Source organism: Balaenoptera physalus (genome assembly GCF_965194825.1).
Source record: "Balaenoptera physalus genome assembly, chromosome: 7".
NCBI classification, from domain to species: domain Eukaryota; kingdom Metazoa; phylum Chordata; class Mammalia; order Artiodactyla; family Balaenopteridae; genus Balaenoptera; species Balaenoptera physalus.
The window spans coordinates 102,371,592-102,397,096 of NC_138886.1; the positions used below are offsets into that span (position 1 = coordinate 102,371,592).

At 34.6% G+C, this 25,505-nt stretch overlaps 1 protein-coding gene across 10 annotated transcripts in view; it reads left to right on the forward strand.

Annotated features, from left to right (window-relative positions):
- Positions 1 to 25,505, forward strand: part of AUH (AU RNA binding methylglutaconyl-CoA hydratase) — a 163,354-nt gene that overhangs the window by 43,031 nt on the left and 94,818 nt on the right. For 8 of the 10 annotated variants that reach the window (XM_082471340.1, XM_082471336.1, XM_082471333.1 and 5 more), the window contains one exon: positions 12,865 to 12,951. The exons of the other annotated variants lie outside the window; for them this stretch is intronic. In XM_082471340.1, the coding sequence (XP_082327466.1) occupies positions 12,865 to 12,951 (87 nt within the window). The remainder of the gene's footprint in view (positions 1 to 12,864; positions 12,952 to 25,505) is intronic. 10 annotated transcript variants of the gene reach the window in all.

Sequence of the window (25,505 nt, forward strand, 5' to 3'; positions counted from 1 at the left end):
TTCTGAATAAATGAAATAAGAACAAGTAAAACAGTCAATCCAGGAGATGGTTAAAAAATAGGGAGGGAGATGGAGGGAGAAAAAAAAGAACTAATGGGCTAAATATCCTAAAATGCAATTGTAGAAATAAATTCAAATTTATTACTTATCATAGTGAATGTAAGTGTACTAAATTCTTGAATTAGAAGACAAGCAATGGCTGGCTTAAGAAAAGTTATCACTAAGCTGCTTATAAGAAACACCTAAAGCATAAGGACATTGAAAGTTGAAGAGTAGAAAAAGATATACCAGTCTAATGCTGACTAAAAAAAAGCTGGTATAACTATATTGATATCAAATGAAATAGACTTTAAAACAAATTTTTATTAGAGATAGTAATTATTAGAGATAAAGAAGGTCACTACATAATCATAAAAGATTCAATTTCCCTTGTAGATATGATGGTTCCCAGCTTTTTTGCTGTTAGAAACAGCCTCAAAATATATAGTGCAAAAATTGATATCACCCTGAGGAAAAATGGACAAATCCACCACCATAATGGGAATTTTTAGCACTTTTCTTAGTTGATGATAGATTAAACAAGGAAAAAGTAGGTCTATAGGAAATTTGAATACGTCAGTTAGTAAACTTAACCCTTATATCGTCAGAGTCCCCTGGACCCAGATTTGACTAGTTTCTTTTTTGAACAGTTTTGCTTGTATGGATTGATGTTTTATGACTTTGATTCTTTCTTAGAGGTCTTCTGAAGAACAGAAAATTTACTTTAAAAAAGAAAATTAAAACTCCTTTTCTCTTGCAGTTACTGTATGGGTTCATTGGAACTTTTTATGAATCTAAGATGCTGTGGGTTCTTATCTCATATCACTGTATCTTTATATTGGTAATTTCATCATCCTAGGAATGATTTTTATCATTACTCTTTAATTATTCCCAACTATGCTAAGAAAAACTAAAATAAGAAAATGGAAGAAAGACGGAATTGTCTAGAAAGATGTGGTAGAGGTCAAATCATTGCTATTGCATTATCTTTTTTTTTTTTTTGCATTGCCTCAAGAGTTGCACATATTTTAAGAAAATATAACTGAAGTCTGGAGGTACCATCTTTGTAGTCATTCTTTTCGTTATCACTGAACACAGTTGAGAATTTAGAATTTTTCATTTTCTACACATAATGGTACAAGAGTAGAAAAGTTGACAGAGGAAGACATTTCACAGTTATTAGATGGGTAAAATAATGGTCAAAAGAGACAGCAGACTGTAGGCCCTAATCATGATGGTGAACTTGATCGTATGAGTGAAATCTTAGACTGTGAGTCATCAGATGACAGTATCCTAGATGAATTTTCTTGAACTCAAGAACTGATGAGTGAGCAGTATATTTCTGTGGTTTCTATAAAGGAAGTATGGAATTTGCATCCAATTAGTCATTAGGTAGGAAGGACTTCACCACGCAGTATTTTGTGTATTTTGTGACAAGAAGTTGGGCTATTCAGTTTTTCCAAAAGGATATGTGACATATTCTTGCATTTCATATGATGATGTACATGAGCATTTACTTGATACAGCTTGTAATTGAAGAGTGTTGAAGGCAGGTGTGTATACAGAGGTGACAGGAAGGGACTATATGGTATAGAAAAGAAAACAAACCATTGATCATTCTGATGGATGTTTATAAATCTAAAAATGAATATTTACAATCAGGGAACAATGAATATGGCTGTCCTCAACAAGTTTATGAGCCATCCAAATTTTCAAAAGCACAGCATTTCTACAATGCAAGTTCAAGAAGAAGCAGAAGTAATGATCATTTAGTGGAGCTATATTTGAAATCTGGAATCAGATTTTATAAAACCATATGTCCCAGGTTCATGTGTGTCAGTTGATGACCAGTTTCATTCAAATGATATAACCCTTTTCATATGTGTTCATGTGTGTATGTGTGTGTGATATATGTAAGTATGTGAGTGTATATATGCATACACTATGCATTTGTAGGTATGTATATGTATAATACACATATGTGCACATACCAGGAAAATATAAAAATATATAGATTTTATGTATTTAAATTTTGACTGAAATTTCCAACTAATTTGATTTTTTATCGTCCTTTTATTTTTCTGTAAATTATTTATAAAATGACCTAAATATTAAATAAAATATTAATACAAAGAGTCTATCAGCCCAGCTGATAAAGGGTGTTGATTATTTTTCCTGGCCTACTGAGGGTTAAGGTAATGTACCTGTGTGGATCATTGCCCTCAGCAGTTGATGACTGTGCATCTCTTTTAAGCACACATGGAATATTCATGAAAATTAACCATCTGCTTGGCTGTAAAACCTGCACAGATTTCAAAGGCTGAATTCTGTGACTACAGGCAGTTAAGATACAAGTCATTTACAAAAGGTAATTAGAAAAAGTCCCCTACAGTGGGGAATTTAAAATAACTTCTAAATAACTTACAGCTCAACAAAGGAATCTTAATGGAAATTAGAGCATATTCAGAATTAAATTCTAACAAAATACTTTAAAAGTTGTGTAATATAGTTTAGATTGTACTTTAAGAAAGAATAAATGCTCAAGATGAATAAACTAAGAATCCAATTTTTTAAAATGACAAAAGTGACTACAGAATAAACCCAGATAGGGTAGAAGGAAAGAACTGAAGATGAACATAAACTTATGACTTGGAAAAATAAACAGTAAGTAATAGGATAATAAAGTCCAAAGTTGGTTCTTCAAAAGTCAAATAGTCAAATTTCTGACAAGATTTATCAAGGGTGAGGGAATAACTAAACAATATTCAGATTGAAAAAGGATCTCATAGGTATAAACTTCACAGAGATTAATCTGGTAAGATAATATTAAGAATAACTGATGTCAGTGAATTTGAAATTTTAAGTGGAATAGGTAAATTATTAGAAAATAAAACTTAACCAAAACTGACTTAAGAAATCGAAAACCTGACTAGTCCCGTAACAATGAAAACACGTGGTCTCCATGACTGCAGAGGAACATTCTATCCAGACATTTCATGGAACAGATAATTCCAGTCTCACATATATTCTTTGATAAGTTAAAAAAAGAAAGACCCTTTCTCAGCTGCTTTTCTGAGGCTAGAATAACCCTGATACAACCACCATACAAGAGCAGTACAGGAGAGGAGAACAGACACATCTTCTGGTTTTAGATAGACACCTCCCCAGGACACAGGGAGCATCTGTTCCATCTGGTGCTTTTTGGAGGTTAAGATGCAGATTGAGCCACCTGGAAATCCTGGCTTATCTTGACCTGATGTTTTGGTTGGATGGAGGAGATGAAAGCCTATGTGGAGCGGGAGCAAAAAAGACCAGGGTGCTTTGGATTGATAGTACATGTACATAAACTGGAACAATTCTGAAATGATGACTTTGTTCACTGCACAGTAATGTTCTACAAAACTGAGACATTTCATCTTTTACTACTAAGAAAAATGCAGCTTAAAGCTACCATTTCTCACCCGTTAGATGAGCAGAACTTACTAAGTGTGGCAATACCAGGCACTGGTAATGATGTGGAGCAATGCACTGCTGGTGATAACGTATGGAGGTGGAATTACTTTGGAAAAACAATTTGGTATTAACTTTTAAAGATCATTTTCACTTCACATGACCCAGCACCTGCACTCCGAAGGAAAAGACTTAAAGCAGTTATCCCCCAGACTGAGGTTGGGTTCTCCTCTAGTCATTCAGGAGATACAGATTATTTAAAAGGGACCTAGCTGATAACTTGTATGTACTTTTTTGTAGAACTTTTCAGGCTGATCTGCAAGTTAAGTTACTCTTTACCATCTTCTCTTTCATAGTTGCTCTTCTTGCACTTTACAGTAGTCAATCCTGATTTTGCCTTTTTTTGCTTCCTTGACCCAGGGAGGAAGAAAGCTCTGAATTGCTATAAAAGGGGTATTTTAAAATACTAATGTTGAGAATTTCAACTAGGATCCTATTCTTACTCTGGCAGTTTCCAGTTCATTGCTTTCAGCATAATTTAAGGACAGTAAAGTTTTTATGGAATTGTTAAATGCTTCTTGATTACTATGTGATTTTTCAAGAGCTGGGTCTAAAGGAGTTGAAAGAATTGGGTGACATTGCTGAAGTATTCTAGCAATAAATGATTTTCATGCATAGATATATGAAATAATAGAAGGAGGGAAGGTAGTCTTATCTATCTCATTGAGATACATTTCCCAGAAAAGTTTACTTTTAATATCTAGTTGTTATCAGATTTGTAATATATTTATGCTTCAATCACTTTTATGCTAATAATACTTGTAATGAAAAGTCAGTCCAGAGGAAAACTTCTAAACTTAGTGCTTCATGGTTACAGGGAATTTAATAAAAATTAATTCAGTTTAAACAATATATATGTTTTGTTGCAAAGAAATATGACAGTGGTCAAAAGAAAAACTTTAAGCATAAAAGCTGATTGCATCAGAAAAAAATAGCAGCAAAGTGTTGTAGAAATACAACACTTCATAAAGTTGTTCATAAAGAAAATAAATGATGTAGTATTTCTTATCGTTAAGCAAGGATTTGTTTCTTGTTTCAGACATGAATTATGTTGAGAGTCAAGTCACTGTGGTATGTAGATTGCACTGGATGCATTGACAGTGGTATATATCAGTTGTATTTTAAGCTGCCAGTGTTTATAGTGTACTGCAATCCTTGCAACTATTTAAATTATGAAAAATTTTAGATGTCAATATAAAACTGTTCAAGGGAGTGCATCGTTTTTCAAAATTCTTTTCAGCTGTAATGGGAACAAAAAATGTTGAAGACCACTGACTTGGAGCATTAGCTCTTGAGCATTAGCTCAAGGGGGATGGCAACACTCATTGGGGAAGATATTAGAATTTAGGGGGACATTTTTGCTTGTCACAATGACTGAGGGGCTTTACTCTCATTTGGTTATTGGGGGCCAAGGAAGCTAGGTATCCTGCAATGTACAACAAAGAATATTATCATTGTTTTCCATAACTTTTCTGCTCACTGGACTAGTCCGTGACAAAGATAAATAGGTAGAAATTTACTACATAGTAATCCTAAAGCATATTCAAAAGAAGGAATTTATAAAAAAAAGTCCAAGTATTTTAGGAGAGGACCATTTTAGTGGGCAATATTTAAATGAACTATATTCTCTCAGAATTGTTAAATAATATATTAACTCCATGCATTGTCTACTTGGGGTATTACGTTTCTGATCACTACATATTTAGTTGAAAAGAGTTTGCAGTAGATACTGCAAAAGCAATACAAATAATTAAAAATATGTAACTTAGACCCAAATATTAAATTATCAGGAATATATGGACTACAGAGATCTTACTGAATTTTATTATACTTTCTCAGTAAGACCAGTGTGATCATACTATTTAATATTGTAATGTGGTTCACAACTTTACTTCCCTCTGCATTCTAGATTCACACTTTCCTGTTATTTTTACTCCCAAACATTTATCACTTTTTATCTTGGTTATTTATTATATTTATTTTTTAGTATCTTTTTGTCCCCCTCGTTTAGAGACATAGCGTAAGAGGAGAGGGTGGGAGACAGAAAGAGCAGCCCTTTTGAGGAGTTTGGCTTTAAAAAAAAAAGAGGAGAGAAATTGGCGATAGCTGGAGCAGGTAATGTGTATGGAGTCAGGATTTTTTTTTGTCATTTTTTTTCATTTGTGTTTTGGGCAGGAAAGTTGGATTTATTGGTGGGTGTGAGTAAGGAAGGGAAAGCACCACGGCTTTCATGAGTGCAGGGTCTGCCATTTGTCCAGGGGGCCCACGATTAGGGATGTATTTGACCCATAGTCATCCAGGATGATCCACTTTTCTGCCACCATGTCTTCAGATTCATCTACTTCTTGGAGATGTGGATCTTCTGGGGCCCAGAAACTTGAACTTGGCCCTGTGTGGGGCCTTAATCACTTGCTCCTTGTTCTGCAGTTTGGTGCAGATGGATGTGATGACTTGGCCAGTGTGGACCCTGGCCACTGTGTGCTGGGGCTTTCCAAAGGCACCCTGCATACCTGTCTGGAGCCTAGACTGGGGACAGCATGATGCCAGACATGAATGTCCACTGGTAAGGGCTGTCTCGAAGGTCCTTAAGGGCAACCCCATACAAGCAACAGGCTGCATGCACTACCAGGGAAGCTGCTTTTTTTTTTTTTTTTTTTTTAGTGCCTTAGTTATCTTTTTTTTTTACAGTGGTGTGTGAGAGGCTGCTTTTTGCAGCCATTGCACACCAGGCCTCCACAGAGAAAAGAGGCCTGATTGGCTGCAGAAGGAATTTTTTTTTTAACGTAAATTTTTAAATTGAATTATAATGTACATAGGGAAAATTGCACAAACTGTAAGTAATAAATTTCTGCAAAATGAACTGACCTGTGCAGTCACCACCCAAATTAAGAAATGAACACTGCCATTACCAGCACACCATAATTCATCCCTTATGCTTCTTCCTATCGTTAACCATCTCTCACCCAAAAGATAGTGGAGGTTTTTCTGATTTTTATTACCAAATACTAATTTTGCCTGTTTTCAAACTTTATGTAACTGGAATTATCCAGCATGTATCTTTTAAGGTTGACTTCTTCTCAACACGTTTGTGGGATTCAGTATGTACTGTTCATCTAGGAATAGTATATTCATATTTGTGGGAATATTTCACAGTTTATTCATTTTGCTGTTGATGAATGTTTGGGTTATTGCTGGTTTCAGCTATTCTGAATAATGCTTCTGTGAATATGCTTATACGTGTCCTTTAGTGTACATATCATGTGTTTCTGTTGGGTGTGTATACTTGGGGTGGAATTGCTTTCCAAAGTGATTTTTTTTTTTACCAATTTTACTCCCAGCAGCATTAAATCAGAGTTCTCATTGCTCTATACCTTCACCAACACTTTAGCACTGTACTGCTTATAAAACTGTGTTTGTAATCGGTGTTTCCTTGATGATTAGTCATGTTGTATTCCTTTTCATCTCTTTTTAGCCAATGTTATATTCTCTTCTGTGAATTATCTGTATGAATCTTTTGCCTATATTTTATATTTGGGTTATTTATATTTTTCTTCCTGATTTATAGTTCTTTACATGCACAGAACAGATGTATTTAAGATACCATTTCCCACTCTTTTACTTGTATATTCACTCGCTTAGTGATGTCCTTTAATGAACAGAAGTTTTTAATTTTAAAGAACTCTAGTGTTTTCCTTTTAAAAGTGTTGGAAAACCCTTTTAAAAATCTTTGTCTATACCAAAATCTTGAAGATATCTGGATATTTTCATTTAGAAGTTATTTGTTTTACCTTTCAAATTTAGGCTGTAATGCACCATTAACTGATTTGTTTGTGTATATGATACGAAGGGTCAAGAATTGTATTTCCCCATATGAACCTTCAGTGGTCCCAGCCCCATTTATTGGAATGTTGCAGCAGTGCCATCTTTGTCATAAATCAAGCAGGTCTTTTCTGGACTTGCTATTCTGTTCCATTGCTCTGTTTCTCTATCTTTGAGCCAGTGTCACGTTTTCTTAATTACTGTAGTTTTATAATACATCTTATTTTAATATAAATTCTCCAGCTTTTTCTTCTTCAAGATTATCTTGACTATTATTGGGCCTTTGCATATCCACTTTGTCAATTTCTAAAAAAGCATTGGGATTTTGATTGGAACCACATCGAATCTATTAATTTGGAGAGAATTTACATCTTTTAGTATGGAATCTTCTAACATGAAATGATATATTCCTCCATTTATTTAGGACTTCTTTAATTTAGATTTTGTAGGTTTTTGTGTCAAGATTTTATACAACTTTTATTAGATTTATTCCTTGGCTCTTTGATTTTTGAATGTTAATATAAATGGTATCTTTTTAAAACTTCACAAATTTCTTTTGCTAGTACATAGAAAGTTGATTTTTTTATATTGAACCTATATCCAGCAACCTTACTAAATTCACTTATTTTTATGATTTGTAAATTCTTTTGGATATTCTTCATGTATAATTAAGTCATCTGCTAATGATGGAAGTTTTATTTTTTTCTTTCTGTTCCTTGTAATTAAAAAATTTTTCTTATTACACAAACTAGTACATCTGTTCCCATCTGTAGAAGTGATAAAGAATACTTGTCTCATTCTTGATCTCTGCGAGGAAGTAATTGACCATTAAAGGTGGTGTTAGCTATAGGTATTTTGTAATTACTCTTTATAAAATCAAAAAGATTCTTTTCTTTGCTATGAATTTTTAATTAATAATGAGTGTTAATTAGAGAGGACACCAAAAGTACAAGTAATAAAAGAGAAAAATTGATAAATTGGACTTCATTAAAATTAAACTTCAAAAAACCATCAAGAATCATCAAAAGATCAGCCACAGATAGGGAGAAAAGATTGTGAATCGTATTTCTGAAAAAGGACTTGTATCCAAGATATAACTCTTACAACCCAGTAAGAATAAAATAACTTATCCATCAAAAAAATGAGCAAAAGATTTGAATAGACATTTCACTCAAGAAACTGTATGAATGGCTAATAAGCACCTTGAAAAGATGCTAACCTCATTAGTCATTAGGGAAATGCAAATTTAAAACCATAATAAATACCACTTCATGTCCACTAAAATGGCTATGATAAAAGGGCAGACTAGTGTTGGTGACCTTGTAGGACAACAGAGACCCTTAGGCATTGCTGATAGGAATGTAAAGTGGTGCAGCCACTATGGAAAACAGTGGCAGGTTTTTTTTCTTCTTTCCTTTTTTAAGTTAAATAGAAACTTACAATATAGCCCAGCAATTCCACTCTATCCAAGACAAGTGAAAAAATTTCTTTACACAAAGACTTGTATGCAGACGTTCATGGTAGTATTTTTCATAATAGCCAAAAAAGTAGAAACAACCCAAATGTCCATCAGCCAATGAATGGATAAACAAAATGTCTGTCCCTACAATGAAATACTATTTGGTAATAAAAAGATAAAAAGTACTGATGCATCTTTATATCATGGATGAACCTGAAAAACACTACGCTATGTGAAAGAAAGAAACAGAAGACCATATATTATATGAGTTTATTTATATGAAATGTTCAGAAAAGGCAAAATTATAGGAAGATATCAGTAGATTAGTTTGGGGCTAGAGGTGAGAACAGGGAGTGACTGCATATGGGTGTTAGGGATCTTTTTTGTGATAATGGAAATGTTCTAAAACTGGGTTGTGGTGATGGTTGTACAACTCTGTAAATTTACTTAAAAAATATTGAATTGTGTATTTTAAATGACTGAATTTTATTTTATGTAAATTATACCTCAGTGAAGATGTTAAAGAATGAGTGTTGAATTTTATCAACTACTTTTCTGCAACCTACTGAAAATTTATATGATTTTCACCTTTCTCAATTACGTAAATTAAAAATTTCATAAATTAAAAAATTTAATGTTAAAAATTTAAGTCCAGTCTTAAATCTTGGACTGAGTATAAATTGGTCTTGATATATTTTATTTATGGTACTACTAAGTATGATACACTGATACTTTGTTTAGGATTTTTTGAGACTTTATTTATGAGAAAAATTGGCCTGTCATGTTTTTTTCTTACAATGTTCTTTTCAAGTTTTTGTTTTGCTGTTCTCCATGTAAGCATTTTTAAGATTGATGGTAAATGTTTTTCATTATATGTTTGGAAGAATTTACTATTGGAGCCATATGGGCATGCAGTTTTCTTTGTAGGAAAGTTTTTAATTACATATTCAATTTCTTTAATATGTATTTGTGTTTTCAGATTTTCTATTTCTTTGTCAGTTTTAATAAGTTGTGTTTTCCTAGGAATTTGTTCTTTTCCTATCGTTTTTCAAATCCATTGGGCCAAAATTTTTAATAATATTGTTTTATTGTCTGTAAAATCCTTAGTATTACCCTCCTTTTCATTCTCGATTGGGACTTGTGCCTTCTCTGATTATCTATGATGAGTCTTGCTAAAAGGTCTATCATTTATTTTAGTTTTTTTTCAAAGAACCAACTATTTTGATTTTTCTCTCGCACATTTGTTTTCTATTTAAAAGTTTTTTTTGCTCCAGTTTCTACTTTGGGATTAATTTTTTCCTATTTTTTACTTCTTGATAGGAATATTTGAAAGGATATTTGAGTGCTTGCTTTATCAGTTACTGTGAAAGGTCTGCTAAAATCCACTATGGTTATAGACCTGGCAGTTTTTCATTTTAGTTCTGTTAGTTTTTGCTTTATTTATTTTGGGGCTGTCTTTTTTATGTATGCCAATTTAGAATTCTTATGGCTTTTTTAATGGATCATCATATTTATTATTATAAAATAACCCTCTAGCTTGAGTGATGTTTCTTGTCTTACTTCTCTTTTGTCAGAGATGAAGATAATTTTACAAGTTTTCTTTTGCTTAGTGTTTGCAAGTTTTTTACCCTTTTACTTTAACCAGTCTGTACCCTTGTATTTTAAGACATATCACTTGTAAGGAGTATAAAATAAGATTTAAAACTCTACTCTCATAATCTGCTTGAAGAATTCCCTGTAGTGTTTCTTTTCGCGTGGGTCTGCCGGGGACAAATTGTTGTTTGTGGATGTGTGTGTCTGTGAGTGGGTGTGTAAAATGTCTTTATTTCACCATCATTTTGAAGGATAGGTTTGATTTGTTTGGAATTCTAGATTGGCAGTTATTTTCTTTCTTCACTTTAAAGATACTCATTTTCTGTCTCATACCATTGTGTGGATAAAGCTGCATTCCATAACGAGACACATCTTCTACACTTCTCTGCTGGGACTAGTGTGCAGTTAATGGGCCACACGTGTTAAGAGCAAACCTTGATTCCCTTTAGGTCCTGGCATGGCTTCCAGCAGCCTAGTCTCTTTAACCTGAGTGTGGTTTTCAAAGCCTGCTGTGTGGTCACAGGGGCAGAATGTTGGTAAAGACCCCCCATCGGAGCTCTAGTTAGTGTGTTAGAGGGTACCCTAATGGTGCCCTGAGGCCGGAAGATGTGATGGATCCCATGATGCAGTTACAGGCGCTCCTTCAGGACCACCTCATCCAGCGTCCCTATCTGTCCCATCAGCTTTCACTTCTTCATTGCTTTGGCTCCTCTTTCGTCTATTCCCTTCCCTCATACCACACTACATTTAGCTACTTTTATTAACCAATATGTATTAGCTAACATGCACTAGGCAACATTTTATATTCTCAATTTAAAATTATATTCTTAATGTTAAATGACAGTGAGTTGAACCATTATTTCTTTAACAAATACATCCTACTAGTTTAGAATTCTTTTGACACTACTAACATTTTTCTTCCATGCTAAATTTTAATTCTTCATGGAAAAAATTAATTATGAAGACATATATCAGACATCCAAAAATCATGACTACCTACCATATTGAGTACCCACCACTTAAGCAACACAGTATTACAAATAAGATTGAAGTTCTTTGTGTCTATTGCCAATCACATCTCTCTCCCTCCCCCACAGAGGTCACCACCAATTGAATTTGGAATTTATCATTTCCATGTATGTTTTATATCCCTACATAGCATTCTTCTTTTAAAAATTTATTTAAATGGTTATTATCCTGTGTATCTTTCAGTAATTATATATAATGATAAATATATATTGTATTTATTTATATAATTATAAATCCTTCAACATCATTAGATTTATCCATATTTATACTCTAATTCCTTCATTTTCATGCTGCGCATATAACATTTTGTTGTATAAATGTGTCCCAGTTTTATTATTAATCCTTTTGGTGGATTTAGGTTTTTTCCATTTTTTTTGCTATTTTTATACATGTTGCATTGAATGTTGTATGTATTTCCTTGGGCATATATTTGAGAGATTTTCTAGGGTATATATACCTAAGAACTGATGGGTTGTAGGATATGTGTTTTGTCAACTGCAGTTCTCACTTCCACAGGAAGTATATGGGCTCAGCATCAGCTGCTACTTGATGTTACGTCTAGTCATGATCAATTTATAATGGGCTAATAAGAGAATAAGTAGCTGAGTATATACCATCTATGCTGTAATTTTACTTTGTTTTTTATTTGTTTGTTTATTTTAATGGGGACCTACCTTTTCTCAGTGAGTTTAATTTTATTAAAAAGAATGTCTTTGTTGAGCCACAGAGTAAACAATCCCTTAAGGAATTCCTTATGTTTATTTTTATCTGTTCCAAAGTTATGATTCTGTGATAAACTCGTAATTATGAAATTGTCAATTTGCATATACTTTCAAGCCAGTGATTCTCAAATGTGATCTGCAGTCACCAAGGTGGGCATCCATGAAGTCACAATGATTTTCATAGCAGGAAGGTGTGATTTGCCCTTTTCACTGGGTTGGCATTTGCACTGATGGGACAGAAGCAGTGGTGGATAGAACTGCCAGCATCTTTTCAAGAACCAAGAAAGTGGCATCAGTCTGTAATCATTTATGTTAACAGGAATGGGTTTATTTGTATTATTCAATGAATAAATAAATATTTTAAAAATTTTGTTGTTTCATTTTCTAATAGAATAACTATTGGTAAATATATATAATCTTAACAATGCCTCCTTCTCTAAGAGTATAAAGGGGTTCTGAGACCATGAAGTTTGAGAAGCATTACTTTAAGCACATGGTAGATACATGAACAAACAAATATTTTATTCAATCTGGTGCTGGTCTTTGGGAAGGAAAATTTAGATACTGTAATTCCTTTGATAGATAAATCTAGTCTCTCTTCAAGTTATATATGAATCTTAAGTAAATGTTCAGTTTGTTGCCTTAAAATTTTGTTTATAACTAGTTTATATTTGTAAATAAAATACTTTGCAGGTGCTGACCTTAAGGAAAGAGTCAAAATGAATTCCAGTGAAGTTGGTCCTTTTGTCTCCAAAATAAGAGCAGTGATTAATGAAATCGGTAAGCACAATTAAATTCTCCTTTTAGCATGCTGAAGGTGACCTTAAATGTCATATTTTAAAAGTTGCACACTGTCTTTATGTATAAGCTTTGGCTAAAATATTTATATAGTTAGATAATCATGACCTATAGCTGGTTGTAAAACAGCATGTAATATATTTAATTTGAAAAGTTGTGAAAAATTTTTTTATAATTAAAGATGCCTCCTATTTATGATGACATGGCATATAGAGTTAATTATTAGAAAACAAAGAATAATTTGGCATAAGCCTTTGACATAAGTATTTATATTTCTTAAATAATTGCATACACAGACATATTTATAGATAGGGAATTTTTTTGTTTTTTACATAAATGGGATACTATCTCCTTAGAATTATAAATTTCTGTGTAATGTTTTTATTTCAGTCCATATCAATTTATTATTAATACTTTTTAATACATTACTACATAGTAATCCATAGCATAGCCTTATCCAAAATTTTAAATTATTTCTTCATTAATGAACGCTTAGGATGTTTTTGTTGTTTTGGACTTTTGTTTTTGTGGGTTTTTTTGCTATTTTTGTTATTTATAATAAAGCAGTGATTATCTTTGTACAAAGTCTTTTAGAACATTAGTATGTATATTTATAAGATAGATTCCTAAACATGGTATTGCAGTTCTAAGTATCATGTGTTCATTTTACATTTTAATAAATCCTACCAGATTATGTTGCAAAAAGATGGTAATAATTTATATTCCTGTCAATCACATGACAGTACCTGTTTCCTTATAGTTTTATAGCATTTAATGTTGCTATTTTTTAAGTTTGCCAGAGTTAAGGAAAAAAATAATCTTAGCATTTTAATTTTCACTTTCTCAAATGCTAGTATATCTTTTCAGATTAGACTTGCCTTTCCCCTCCTGTAAATTGCCTTTTCACATTCTTTATCCTCTTTTCTATAGCAGTATTTAATAACTATTTACCTAAAGCCAATTTTGTATTAATCTTTTGTTGTTAAATGTATTACAGGTATTGCCTCTTAATGTTCCACCCTAATTCAATTCTAGGAGCTTTAATATCTAGAGGGTACTAAGTTCCTGTCATTGTTATTTTTCTTTTTTCCTTGAAGATTTTCTTTGCTAATTCTCACACATCAATTCTTCCAAATGAATTTAGAATTATTAATTTTGAAGTGAAGAAGAAAAATACTCTCTTGAGACTGTGATTGGAATTTCTATAAATCTTGTTTATAAAGAATTGACATTTTTATGATACTAAATCTTTCCATCCATGATATGCATGGCTCTCATTTTGGGGGGGTGGTCATTCATGTTTTAATGTTCATCAAGAAAGTTTTCTTCTTGTAAACTTTGTCTTGTATCTTTTTTCCCCCTCCGATTTATCCCTAGCTATTTTATAGCATTTATTCCTTTGAATGGGATCTTTTCCCCGTATTTCTGTTGAAGTCTGGTTATTGTTGTAGGTCTGTAGGAAATGTGGTAAATTTTATGTGCTTGTACTTGTATAGGTGATTGTTTTCTCTCAATTAATTTTCTTGTGTTTTCCAGAAAGCAAAAAAAGTTCATTACACATAAAAAATGCAATTTTTATCTCTTCTTTTTCCAACATTTTAATCTTAACATATTTTTCATATATTCTCACATTGGCTAAGGTTCTTGGTACAGTATTCAGTTGTTGAAGAGATCATGTTCATCCTTTATTTGAGTTTAATGAATGCTTTTAATATTTTGCCAGTAAATATCAAGTTCAGGGAGTTTTCTTCTATTTCAACTTGTTTAGGAGTTTGTTATTCTTTTCTAATCGAGAATAAGGGTTAAAGTTTGTCAACTGCCTTTTTGTTATGTGTCAGGATGGTATATATTAAAATTTGTCTCAGATTTTATTATACTGAATTGTATTAATAGACTTACTGATGCTGCACTGGCCTTGTATTACTAGAATAAACACTACCTGGTCATTGTGGTTCGTGGTTATGGTGGTTTTTAATGTATACTGCTGGATTTAATTTTATATATTTTGATATAAACATAAATGAGATGGGAATCTTCTAATTTTGTTTTTTGTGTTACCCTTTCTGGTTTGGTATCATGTTTATACAACCTTCATAGAATGAAGTTTTTCATCTTTTTCTGTACTATACAGGGAAATCATCTGTTATCTGAAAGATTAGAATTTGACCATGTGGCATCTTTTGGGGTCTTGTGTGGTTTTGTTATTGTTGTTTCCTTTTTTTTTTTTAGAGCTAAGTTTTTAAAAAATATATGTGTTTTGATTTCTAGAATGTTTCTTGTCACCTTCATAACTTTTGTTTATCCTCTGCCAATGTTATTGAAGGCTCTCCTCTGCTTCTCTCTCCAGCTTCAACCACATGGTAAGATAGATGTCTTCTGAGGCTGAGCATGGATTTGGTTTCCATGTTGGTCAGAGAACTTGATCTTGGAAGGAAAAGTTGATGCTGTCTGTAACTCTCTATATATGCTGGGATGAATGGCTAAGACTGGTTCAGTTAAACATTACGTTGATGTTTGTTCCCAGCCTCTTTCTATTTTATTGAATCTGAAATTGGAATTTTTCTGATGCTTTTTAAATGAAGAACTACTTTTTTTGTAGTGGATTTTTCTTTTCAGTGGTTGAAGCTGTACTGTTTCTGTTCTGGATCCTGATCCAGTACTCTTTTTCCTCTTCCATGAGTTCTCCAATATTAGGTAATGATACTTTTCACTACAGCATTACAGTGGACATAAAATTTTTAAGATGTCTTTGGTGGTGGCTTAGTGAGATTTTGAAGGGCAGGTAAAAACTGTCGTGATCAAATCTGTTTGTGTAGTACATTAAACCAGGGGCTAGGAAACTTTTTCTTAAAGGGACAGATAGCAGTTATTTTAGGCTTTGCAGGGCTATTATGGTCTCTGTTGCAGTAACTCAACTTTTCTTTTTTTTAAAGACTTTATTTTTCAGGAGCAGTTTTAGGTTCACATCAAAATTGAGGGGTGGGTAAAGAGATTTCTCATATATCCCCTGCCACCACAATATGCATAGTCTCCCCCCCCCATTATTAATATCTCATACCAGAGTGGCACATTGGTTACAATTGATGAACGTATGTTGACACATTATAATTACCCAAGTCCATAGTTTATGTTAGGGTTCACTCTTGGTGTTTTACATTCCATGGGTTTGAACAAATGTAAAATGACATGTACCCATCATTATAGTGTTTTGCAGAGTGTTTTCACTGCCCTAAAAATCCTCTGTGCTTGGCCTATCCATCCCTTCTGCCCTCTCTGGCAACCATGTTTTACTGTCTCCATATTTTTCCATCATATAGCTGGAATCATGTAATATGTAGCTTTTTCAGATTGGCTTCTTTCACTTAGTGAGCTGCATTAAAGTTTTCTCTATGTCGTTTTATGCCTTGATAGCTCATTTCTTTTTATTGCTGAAAAATATTCCACTGTATAGATGTATCACAGTTTCTCCATATACCTACTGAAGGACACCTTGGTTACTTCCAGGTGTTGGCGACTATGAATAAAGCTGCTGTATACATCTGTGTGCAGATTTTTGAGTGGACGTGCTTTCAACTCCTTTGGGTAACTACCAAGGAGCATGATTGCTGGATCATGTGGTAAGAGTCTGTTTAGTTTTATAGGAATTTGCCAAACTGTCTTCCTAAGTGGCTGTACCATTTTGCCTTCCTACTGGCAGTAAATGAGTTTCTGTTGCTGTACATCCTTGCCAGCATTTGGTGCTGTCAGTGTTCCAGATTTTGGCTATTCTAATAGGTGTGTAGTGGTAGATCTTAGTTGATTTAATTTGCATTTCTGTGATGACATATGATGTGGAGTGTCTTTTCATAGGCTTATTTACCATCTGTATATATTCTTTGGTGAGGTGTTTATTAAGGTCTTTGGCTCAGTTTTTAATTGGATTGTTTTCTTATTGTTGAGTTTTAAGAGTTCTTTGTATATTTTAGATAATATTCCTTTATCAGATGTGTCTTTTGCAAATACTTTGTCCTAATCTGTTGCTTGTCTTCTCATTCTCTTGACATTATCTTTTGTAGTGCAGAAGTTTTTTATTTTAATAGGGTCATACATCCATTATTTCTTTCATAGATTGTGCCTTTGGTGCTGTATTTAAAGCGTCATTGTCATACCCAAGGTTTCTAGGTTTTCTCCTATGTTATCTTATAGGGGTTTGATGGTTTTGTGCTTTACAGTTAGATCTGTGATCCATTTTAAGTTAATTATTGTGGGGTGTAGGTCTGTGGCTAGATTCATGTTTTTGCCTCTGGATGTCCAGTTGTTTCAGCACTGTTTGTTGAAAAGACTGTCAGTGTTCCATTATATTACCTTTATTCCTTTGTCAAAGATCACTTGACTGTATTTATGGGATCTGTTTCTGGGCTCTGTGTTCTGTTCCTTTATTTATCTGTCTATTCTTTTGCCAGTAACCGCACTGTCTTCAATTACTGTAACTTTATAGTGACTCTTGACATTGGTTGCTGTCAGTCCTCCAATTTTGTTCTTTTTCAATATTGTGTTGGTTATTCTGGCTCTTTTGCCTCTCCATATAAATTTTAGAATCAGTTTGTGAATATCCACAAAATAACTTGATGTGCTTTTGATTGAGAATTGCATTGCATAAATTAAATTGGGAAGCATCTGCATCTTGACAATATCGAGTTTTCCTATCCATGAACACAGAATATCTTCTCTCTATTTAGTTCTTCCTTGATTTCAAGCATTAGTTTAATTTCCTCATATAGATCTTGTACATATTTTGTTAGATTTATATCTTAAGTATTTCATTATTTGGGGTCTTAGTGTAAGTGATATTGTGTCTTTAATTTCAAATTCCACTTGTTTGTTGTTGGTATATAAAAGAATGATTGACTTTTGTATATTTACCCTGTGTCCTGCAACCTTGGTATAATTGCTTATTTGTTCCAGGAATGTTTTTGTTAATTCTTTCAGGTTTCTGCACATCATGCATGAAAATATCTTTTGCAAACAAAGCCAGTTTAATGTCTTCCTTCCCAGTCTGTATTACCTTTTATTTCCTTTTCTTGTCTAATTGCATTAGTAAGGACCTCTAGTATGATGTTGAAAAGGACTAGTGACAGGAGACATCCTTGTCTTGTACCAGCTACTCAACTTTGACATACAGTGCTCAAGCAGCCACAATGTGTAAACAAATGTGTGTTTTTCTGTTACAATAAAATTTCATGCACAGTGAAATTTGAATTCCATATAATTTTTATAGTTTATGAAATAGTATTTTAAATAGATTTTTTTTCTACCTGTTTAAAGATAGAAAAACCATATTAGCTCACAGGTTGTACTGAAGCAGACACACGGCCTGATTTCTTTCCTTTCTCCCTCTCACCTGCCCTCCCTCTCTCTCTTCCTCCCTCCCTCACTGCCATCCATCTATCCATCCATCTCAGATGTCTTCTATCTTTTTTATTTTTTCTATTTTTTAGAATTAATTCTAGTCTTCCACTTTTTTAATTTATATATTTAAAAAAATCTACTGACTTTCAGTTCTAATTTGGATACATTGCTTCACGCTTGGCTCAGGGCTTTTCATTGGTTTTTGCTTTTCAGAGATTAAAGGTTTTAAGGCCTATGTATCCTTTGATAGGGGTCCTAAGATATTCTTCATGGAAACGGAGCATAAAGCTTACAGATGAGTTGGAGGGTGAAGGGAGTAGTAAGAACAACAAAACAAAACAAAAACCAAAAGAAAGTTCATCAGATCCATAAAAGATATAAAAAGAAGCATAACCTTAGGACAAATTAAATAGTAAGATGTTGAAATAAGTAATTACCATTAATGTCAGTTGATTAAACTTGCTGTTGAAAGACATAGATGTTTAGATCTGATTAAAAAACATAAATAGGCTGCGTATTGTTAATAATAGCCACATCTGGTATAGTTCTTTTTATACCAGGAGATGACTAACCAAAGGAAAGAGATATGTAGATACATACTTTGCGACAAAAAGGATTATTAGTAATATAGTCACTGCATATGATAAAAGTTTAAATTTTTTAGGAGATGTCATACTGAACTTGTATGCACCTGAAAACAAAGATCTCAAAATGTACAAATAAAGCTATACTGGATGTATATAGGAGAAATTGTCAAATCCTCCATCATTGTGGATAATTTCAACCCATCTCTCCCAACTTATCAATGAGGTCAAAAGACAAAGCTTAAAAATAAAGATTTGAACAACCTGAGTATCAAGTTTGGTTTAATATACTCTTAACCCCAAATTAGAGCGTATGTATGCTTCTCATGAACATGTGAAACATTTATAAAAAGGTATCATGTGCTGGACCCTAAAATCTTCATTAAATTTCATAATGCAGTCTACAGCAACATGGATGGACCTAGGTATTATCAAACTAAGTGAAGTAAGTCAGAAAGAGAAAGACAAATATCATATGATATCACTTATATGTGGAATCTAAAATATGATACAAATGAACTTACTTACAAAACAGACTCACAGACATGCAAGAGAAACTTACGGTTACCAAAGGGGAAGGGAGTGGGAGGCATAAATTAGGAGGTTGGGATTAGCAGATACAAACTGTTGTTTGTAAAATAGATAAACAACAAGGCCCTACTGTATAGCACAGGGAGTTTTATTCAATACCCTGTAATAAACCATAATGGATAAGAATATGAAAAAGAATATATATATATATATTTACAATGTTGTGTTAGTTTCTGGTGTACAGCCATCCTACACTGGGAAGACAAGTCCCCAGAATGTTTGGCTTTGAAGGCCAGCAGTGCTTACTTTTGGGAGAGCCAGAGGGCTGTGGGAAATAGACTCCACTCTTAAGGGATACACACACAATCTTGCATCCTCCAGGACCTAAGGCAGAAGCAGTAGTTTGAGAAGAGTGTGATTCAGACGCAACTGCTGATCTTGGAGAGCCTCCTGGAGAGGCAGGAGACAACTGCAGCTCACTCTGGGGACATAGACGCTGGTGGTAGAGATTTCTGGGAACTCATTCTACCATTAGGACACTGATGCTGGCAAGCACCATTTTGGAATTCTCCCTTTAGCTTATTAGCTCCAGGACCTGGCCCCACCCACCAGCCTTTCACAGCCAGTACTGGGATGCCTCAGGCAAAGCAACTAGCTGGGCTGGACACAGCCACACCCACCAGCATGCCAGCTGCCTTAAGACTCCCTGAGACCACAGCCATCCTGGGAGCCGGCCCTGTCCACCAGAGGGCCCAGGACCAAGCCCTGCACAGTAGTAAGCCGGCACTAGTGCCCCCACCTGAGGGCCCTGCAGCTAGAGACCCTAGGACTTGGCTGTACACACCAGTTGGCCAGCACTAACCCTAGACCAACATCACCAGCCAGTGGGCAGGCACCAGCCCCAGGTCACCTTGGGCCCCAGCCCTGCCCACCAGCAGGTTGATACACCAACTCCAGGACCTCCAGGACCCTGCAGCCAGAGACTCTGGGACCTGGCTTTGCCCACCAGTGGGCTGGCACTAGCCCCAGACTGACTTCACCAACTTGTTTGCAGGACCTGCCCTGGTGCACCTCACACCCCATCCCGCCCTAGGCCCTGGTACTGGTCCTGCCCACCAGCAAGCCAACACCAGCTCCAAGACACCTTGGACCCCTCAGGAGGCCTCCCTAGGATCCAGCCCCACTCACGAACAGGATGACATCATCTTTGGGACACCCTGGGCCCTGTAGCCAGGTGTGTCAAGAACTGGCGCCACCCACCAGCAGATCAACATTAGATCCAGGGACCCAGGCCCTGTAACCGCCCACACCGAAACCTGGCTCTGCCCACCAGTGAGCCAACACTAGCCTCGGGACCCCTTGGGGATCCACAGCCAGCTGCCTTGTGACCCAGCCCTACCCAGCAGCAGCCGACAGCCTCTACATAAGGCAGGACCTGGCAACCAACAGAACTGGGGGTCAGCCACACCTGCCAGACCATTCATAGTGGTCAGCTTGCTATAACAGAAGGGCCCATGCAGTCTCCATAAGGGGCACCCCTAGAGCATACAGCTCTGGTGACCAGATAGGAGTGTGCTGCTGGAACAGATAGGCCATTTCCTACTAAAGGGCAGTTCTCCAAGGTCAGGAAATGTAACCAAACTACCAAATATTGATACATAGCAAAGAAATCAGGGGAAGATTGGATGAACAGAGTGAAAAGGTAGAAGTTTTTAACAAAGAGTTATAAAATATAAAATGACTAAACAGAGGTTAAGAATGCAATAACTGAAAGAAGAAATACACTAGAAGGAATCAGCAGTAGATTAGATGATACAGAGGAACAAATTAGCTAGAAGATGGAGTAGTGGAAATCAGTGAAGCTGAAGAAAAAGAAAAATAGAATAAAAAGAAATGAGGCCAGTTTAAGAGGCTTGTAGGACAGCATCAAGCATACTAACATTTGCATTATAGGGGTCCCAGAAGGAGAAGAGAGAAAGGGGAAGAGAACGTATTTGAAGACATAATAGCTGAAAACCTCCCTAACCTGGGAAAGGAAACAGACATCCCCAGGCCCAGGAAGCACAGAGAGCCCCAAACAGCATCAACCCAAAAAAGGACCACACCAAGATACAATTCATTGTATAATTAAAATAGCAAAAACTAAAGCTAAAGAGAGAATAGAGAATATTAAAAGCAGCAAGGAAGAGTAACAAGTTACCTAAAAGGGAACTTCCATAAGATTATCAGTTGACTTCAGCAGAAACCCTGCAGAGCAGAAAGTAGTGGCATGATATACTTAAAGTGATGCAAGGGAAAAACCTACAACCTAAAATACTCTACCCACAAGGCTTTCATTCAGATTTGATGTAGAGGTCAAAACTTTTACAGACAAGAAAAGCTTTTAGCACTACCAAACCAACTTCACAAGAAACGTTAAAGAGATTTCTCTAAGCGAAAAAGAAAAGACCATTTTTTTTTAACATCTTTATTGGAGTATAATTGCTTACAAGGGTGTGTTAGTTTCTGCTGTATAACAAAGTGAATCAGCTATACGTATACATATATCCCCATATCTCCTCCCTCTTGCGTCTCCCTCCTACCCTCCCTATCCCACCCCTCTAGGTGGACACAAAGCACCGAGCTGATCTCCCTGTGCTATGTGGCTGCTTCCCACTAGCTATCTAGTTTTTATCATGATGGATGATGGAATAAAAACAACCATCTAGAGAAATAACAGTATATTTGAGAAGGGGAAAAATTGTAACCTGGAGTGATTTTCACTGCAAGAATAAACATTTCAGACATGATAAAATTTTAATATGATAATGTCAACAGATAAAAGAATGTTAGAGAATTCAAGATAATTAAGTTATAAGAATGTCATCTGATCTGTATTTCAGAATTCCAAGACCCTTTGCTCAGCTCTCTGCAGCCACCGTCCAAAGGGCAGTTGTTCAACTATCTGTCAGGGTTCATCCTGGAAAGACACTGGGAAAAATGAAAACATGAGGAGAGGGTTTGGGGCAGTACTTTTTTTTTGTTTTTAGATAGATTAGTAAGGGAAAGGGGTTGCTGATTTAGCATTGTCTGGGATTCTAATAATATCCTCTCGATCCTGGAGACCACATTAGCTGGTTTTGGAATTTACCTACAAGAAAACAAATTTACTTTTCTAAAATAGACCCGACCAGCAGGCCTGTATATTCATTGATCCATGAACATTGTCACTCCAGGGAACCTCCTTAGATCCTTGTTAAATTTCCATATATGACTCACTGTCTTCCTCTAAAGCCAGCTCTGACCATCCCTCCTTGAATCTTGGTCAGTTGGACGTTCTGCTTACTTGTCCAAAGGATAATAAACACACCTCAAAATAAATTAAAAAAAAAAGAAAAAGAAAAGGTCACAACTAGAAATATGAAAATTATGAAAGAAAAAAATATCATTGGTAAAGGCAACTATATAGTAAAGGTAGTAAATCAACCAAATACAAAACTAGTAGGAAAGTTAACAGATGAAAGTAGTAAAATTACCTACATCCACAATAAGTAGTAAAGGAATACATAAAACAAAAAGATGTAAAATATGATGTCAAAACAGTAAATATTGGGGTGGATGGAAATGCAGGGTTGTTAAAATGCATTTGAACTTAAGAGGTGAGCAGCTTAAAATAAATTACTTAATACATATATAATGGTATACATAAACCTCATGGTAACCACAAACCAAAAATTTATAATAGATACACACACACAAAACAAGAAAGGAATCCAAGTATAACACTAAAGATAATCATCAAATCACAAGGGAAGAGAGTAAAAAAAGAACAAAAAACAACTACAAAAACAACCCAAACACAATTTAAAAAATGGCAATTACTTACCCATCAATAATTACTTTACATGTAAGTCAAAAGATATAGATAAACAAAATTGATAAACCTTTAGCCAGACTCATCAAGAAAAGAAAAGAGGGGCCAAATCAATAAAGTCAGAAATGAAAAAGGTGAATTTATAACTGACACCACAGAGATACAAAGGATCATAAGAGATTACTATGAACAGTTTTTCACCAATAAAATGGACAACCTAGAAGAAATGGAAAAATTCCTATAAATGTACAATCTCCCAACATTGAACCAGGAAGAAATAGGAAATATCAACAGACTAGTTACCAGTAATGATATTGAATCCATAATAAAAAAAACTCCCAACAAACTATAGTCCAGGACTAGACAACTTCACAGGTGAATTCTACCAAACATTTAGAAAAGCACTAGCACCTACTCTTTGTGAACAATTCCAAATTATTTGCAAAGGAAGGAATGCTTCTGAACTCATTCTACGAAGCCAGCATCACCTTGATACCAAAACCAGACAAAGATATCACATTAAAGTCATATGTTTTTCTCAATAGATTGATAAAAAGAATGAGCGATGTCAAATCTATCATAGATAAAGCTAAAGGTAAACTAGGAATAGAAGGGAGCTTTCTTAGCCTGGTATTTCTTAGTAAAATGTAAAAGTGGTCTCCTAAAATCAGGAAAAAGGCAGGAGGCCTGCAATCACCACCTCTGTTCAACATTGTCCTGAAAATCCTGGCATGTGTGGAAAGGCAGGAAATAGAAATAAAATAATGACTGAAAAAGAAGAAATATAACACTGTCTTTCTCAAGTGATTGTCTCTATTGAAAATCTAAAAGGATCCACAAATTATTAGAAATAACGAGTGTCGCAAGATGGCTGAATCTAAGATCCATATTAAAAAGTAATTTTAAAAAATATTTAAAAATTAAATTAAAATTAAATTTAAATTAAATTAATTAAAAATTATTAAAAAATAATCAATTTTTTCCAACAGCCACAGACAAAAGATATCAGTCAGAAAAAGATACTATTGACAGTAGGAACAAAAATGAATCTAGAAACATATGCAGGTTGTATGCAAAGATTATGAAACATTATTGTAAGACATTTAAAAAATTAAATAGAGACATTATCTTCTTGAATAGGAAGATTCAGTATCTAAAAGATGATTCTCACAAATGATTCAATGTACAGATTTAACTTAAAAGTACATTAATTTTGTGAGGAACTTGATGAGCATAAAGAGGCCCCAAAATAGCCGAACATTTCTAAAGAAGAAGAAAATGAGGGTCCTTGCCTTATTAGTACTCAAGACTTATTTTAAAGATATGGAAATTAAGATGGTATATTACTAGCTTTGGGATAGACAAATTGACCAATGGAGCGGAATATAGAACCCAAAACAGACCCACAGAAGTAGGGGAACTGATAAGGAGAGAGAAGGCATTGAGATCACTGGGGGACGGCAAAGATTTGACTACATTTATGAGGTAAAACAAACTTATATGATCTTGATGGAGTGAAAAATTTCTTAAACACAAAATACAGAAGGAAAGGTTGATAAGTTCTACGAAATTAAGAACATCCGTTCATTAAAAGGCACTGTGAAGAAAGGAGAAAGAAAAGCCACGAACTGGGAGGAAAGACTTGAAACACATAGCTGCCAAAGGATTCGTGTATATCTACACGCAGACATGGATCAACACGTGCATACATACATGCAGCCGGGAAATCAATAAGACAGAAAAATGTTTCACACAAGAGGAAAGGGAAATGGGAAGTAAACATATGGAAGGATGATCAACCTCATATGCAATCATAGAAATGCAAATTCATACCACAGTGGGATGCTATTTTGTATTTACCAGATTAGCCAAAAATTCTTATGTCTGACATTACCAAAGTTAGCGGGGAAGTGGATCAACGGGAAGTTTTATACACTTTCAGTGGGAGTATAAATTGGTGTAACTGTTTAGGCAAAATTTGGAGTTATCTTACAAAGTTGAGCATCCACATCCCACAAGGCTCAATAGTTCACATTTTTATGGGGTATTTACCTAGAAGGGTGACTTTAAGACTGTTTTTACTAGGCAGATAATAACAAATATACTTACAGTTTGGTCCAGTAAACACATAGGGGTGGGTGGGTATCAAAGATTCATGAAATAATTACCTTTCTTTGTGC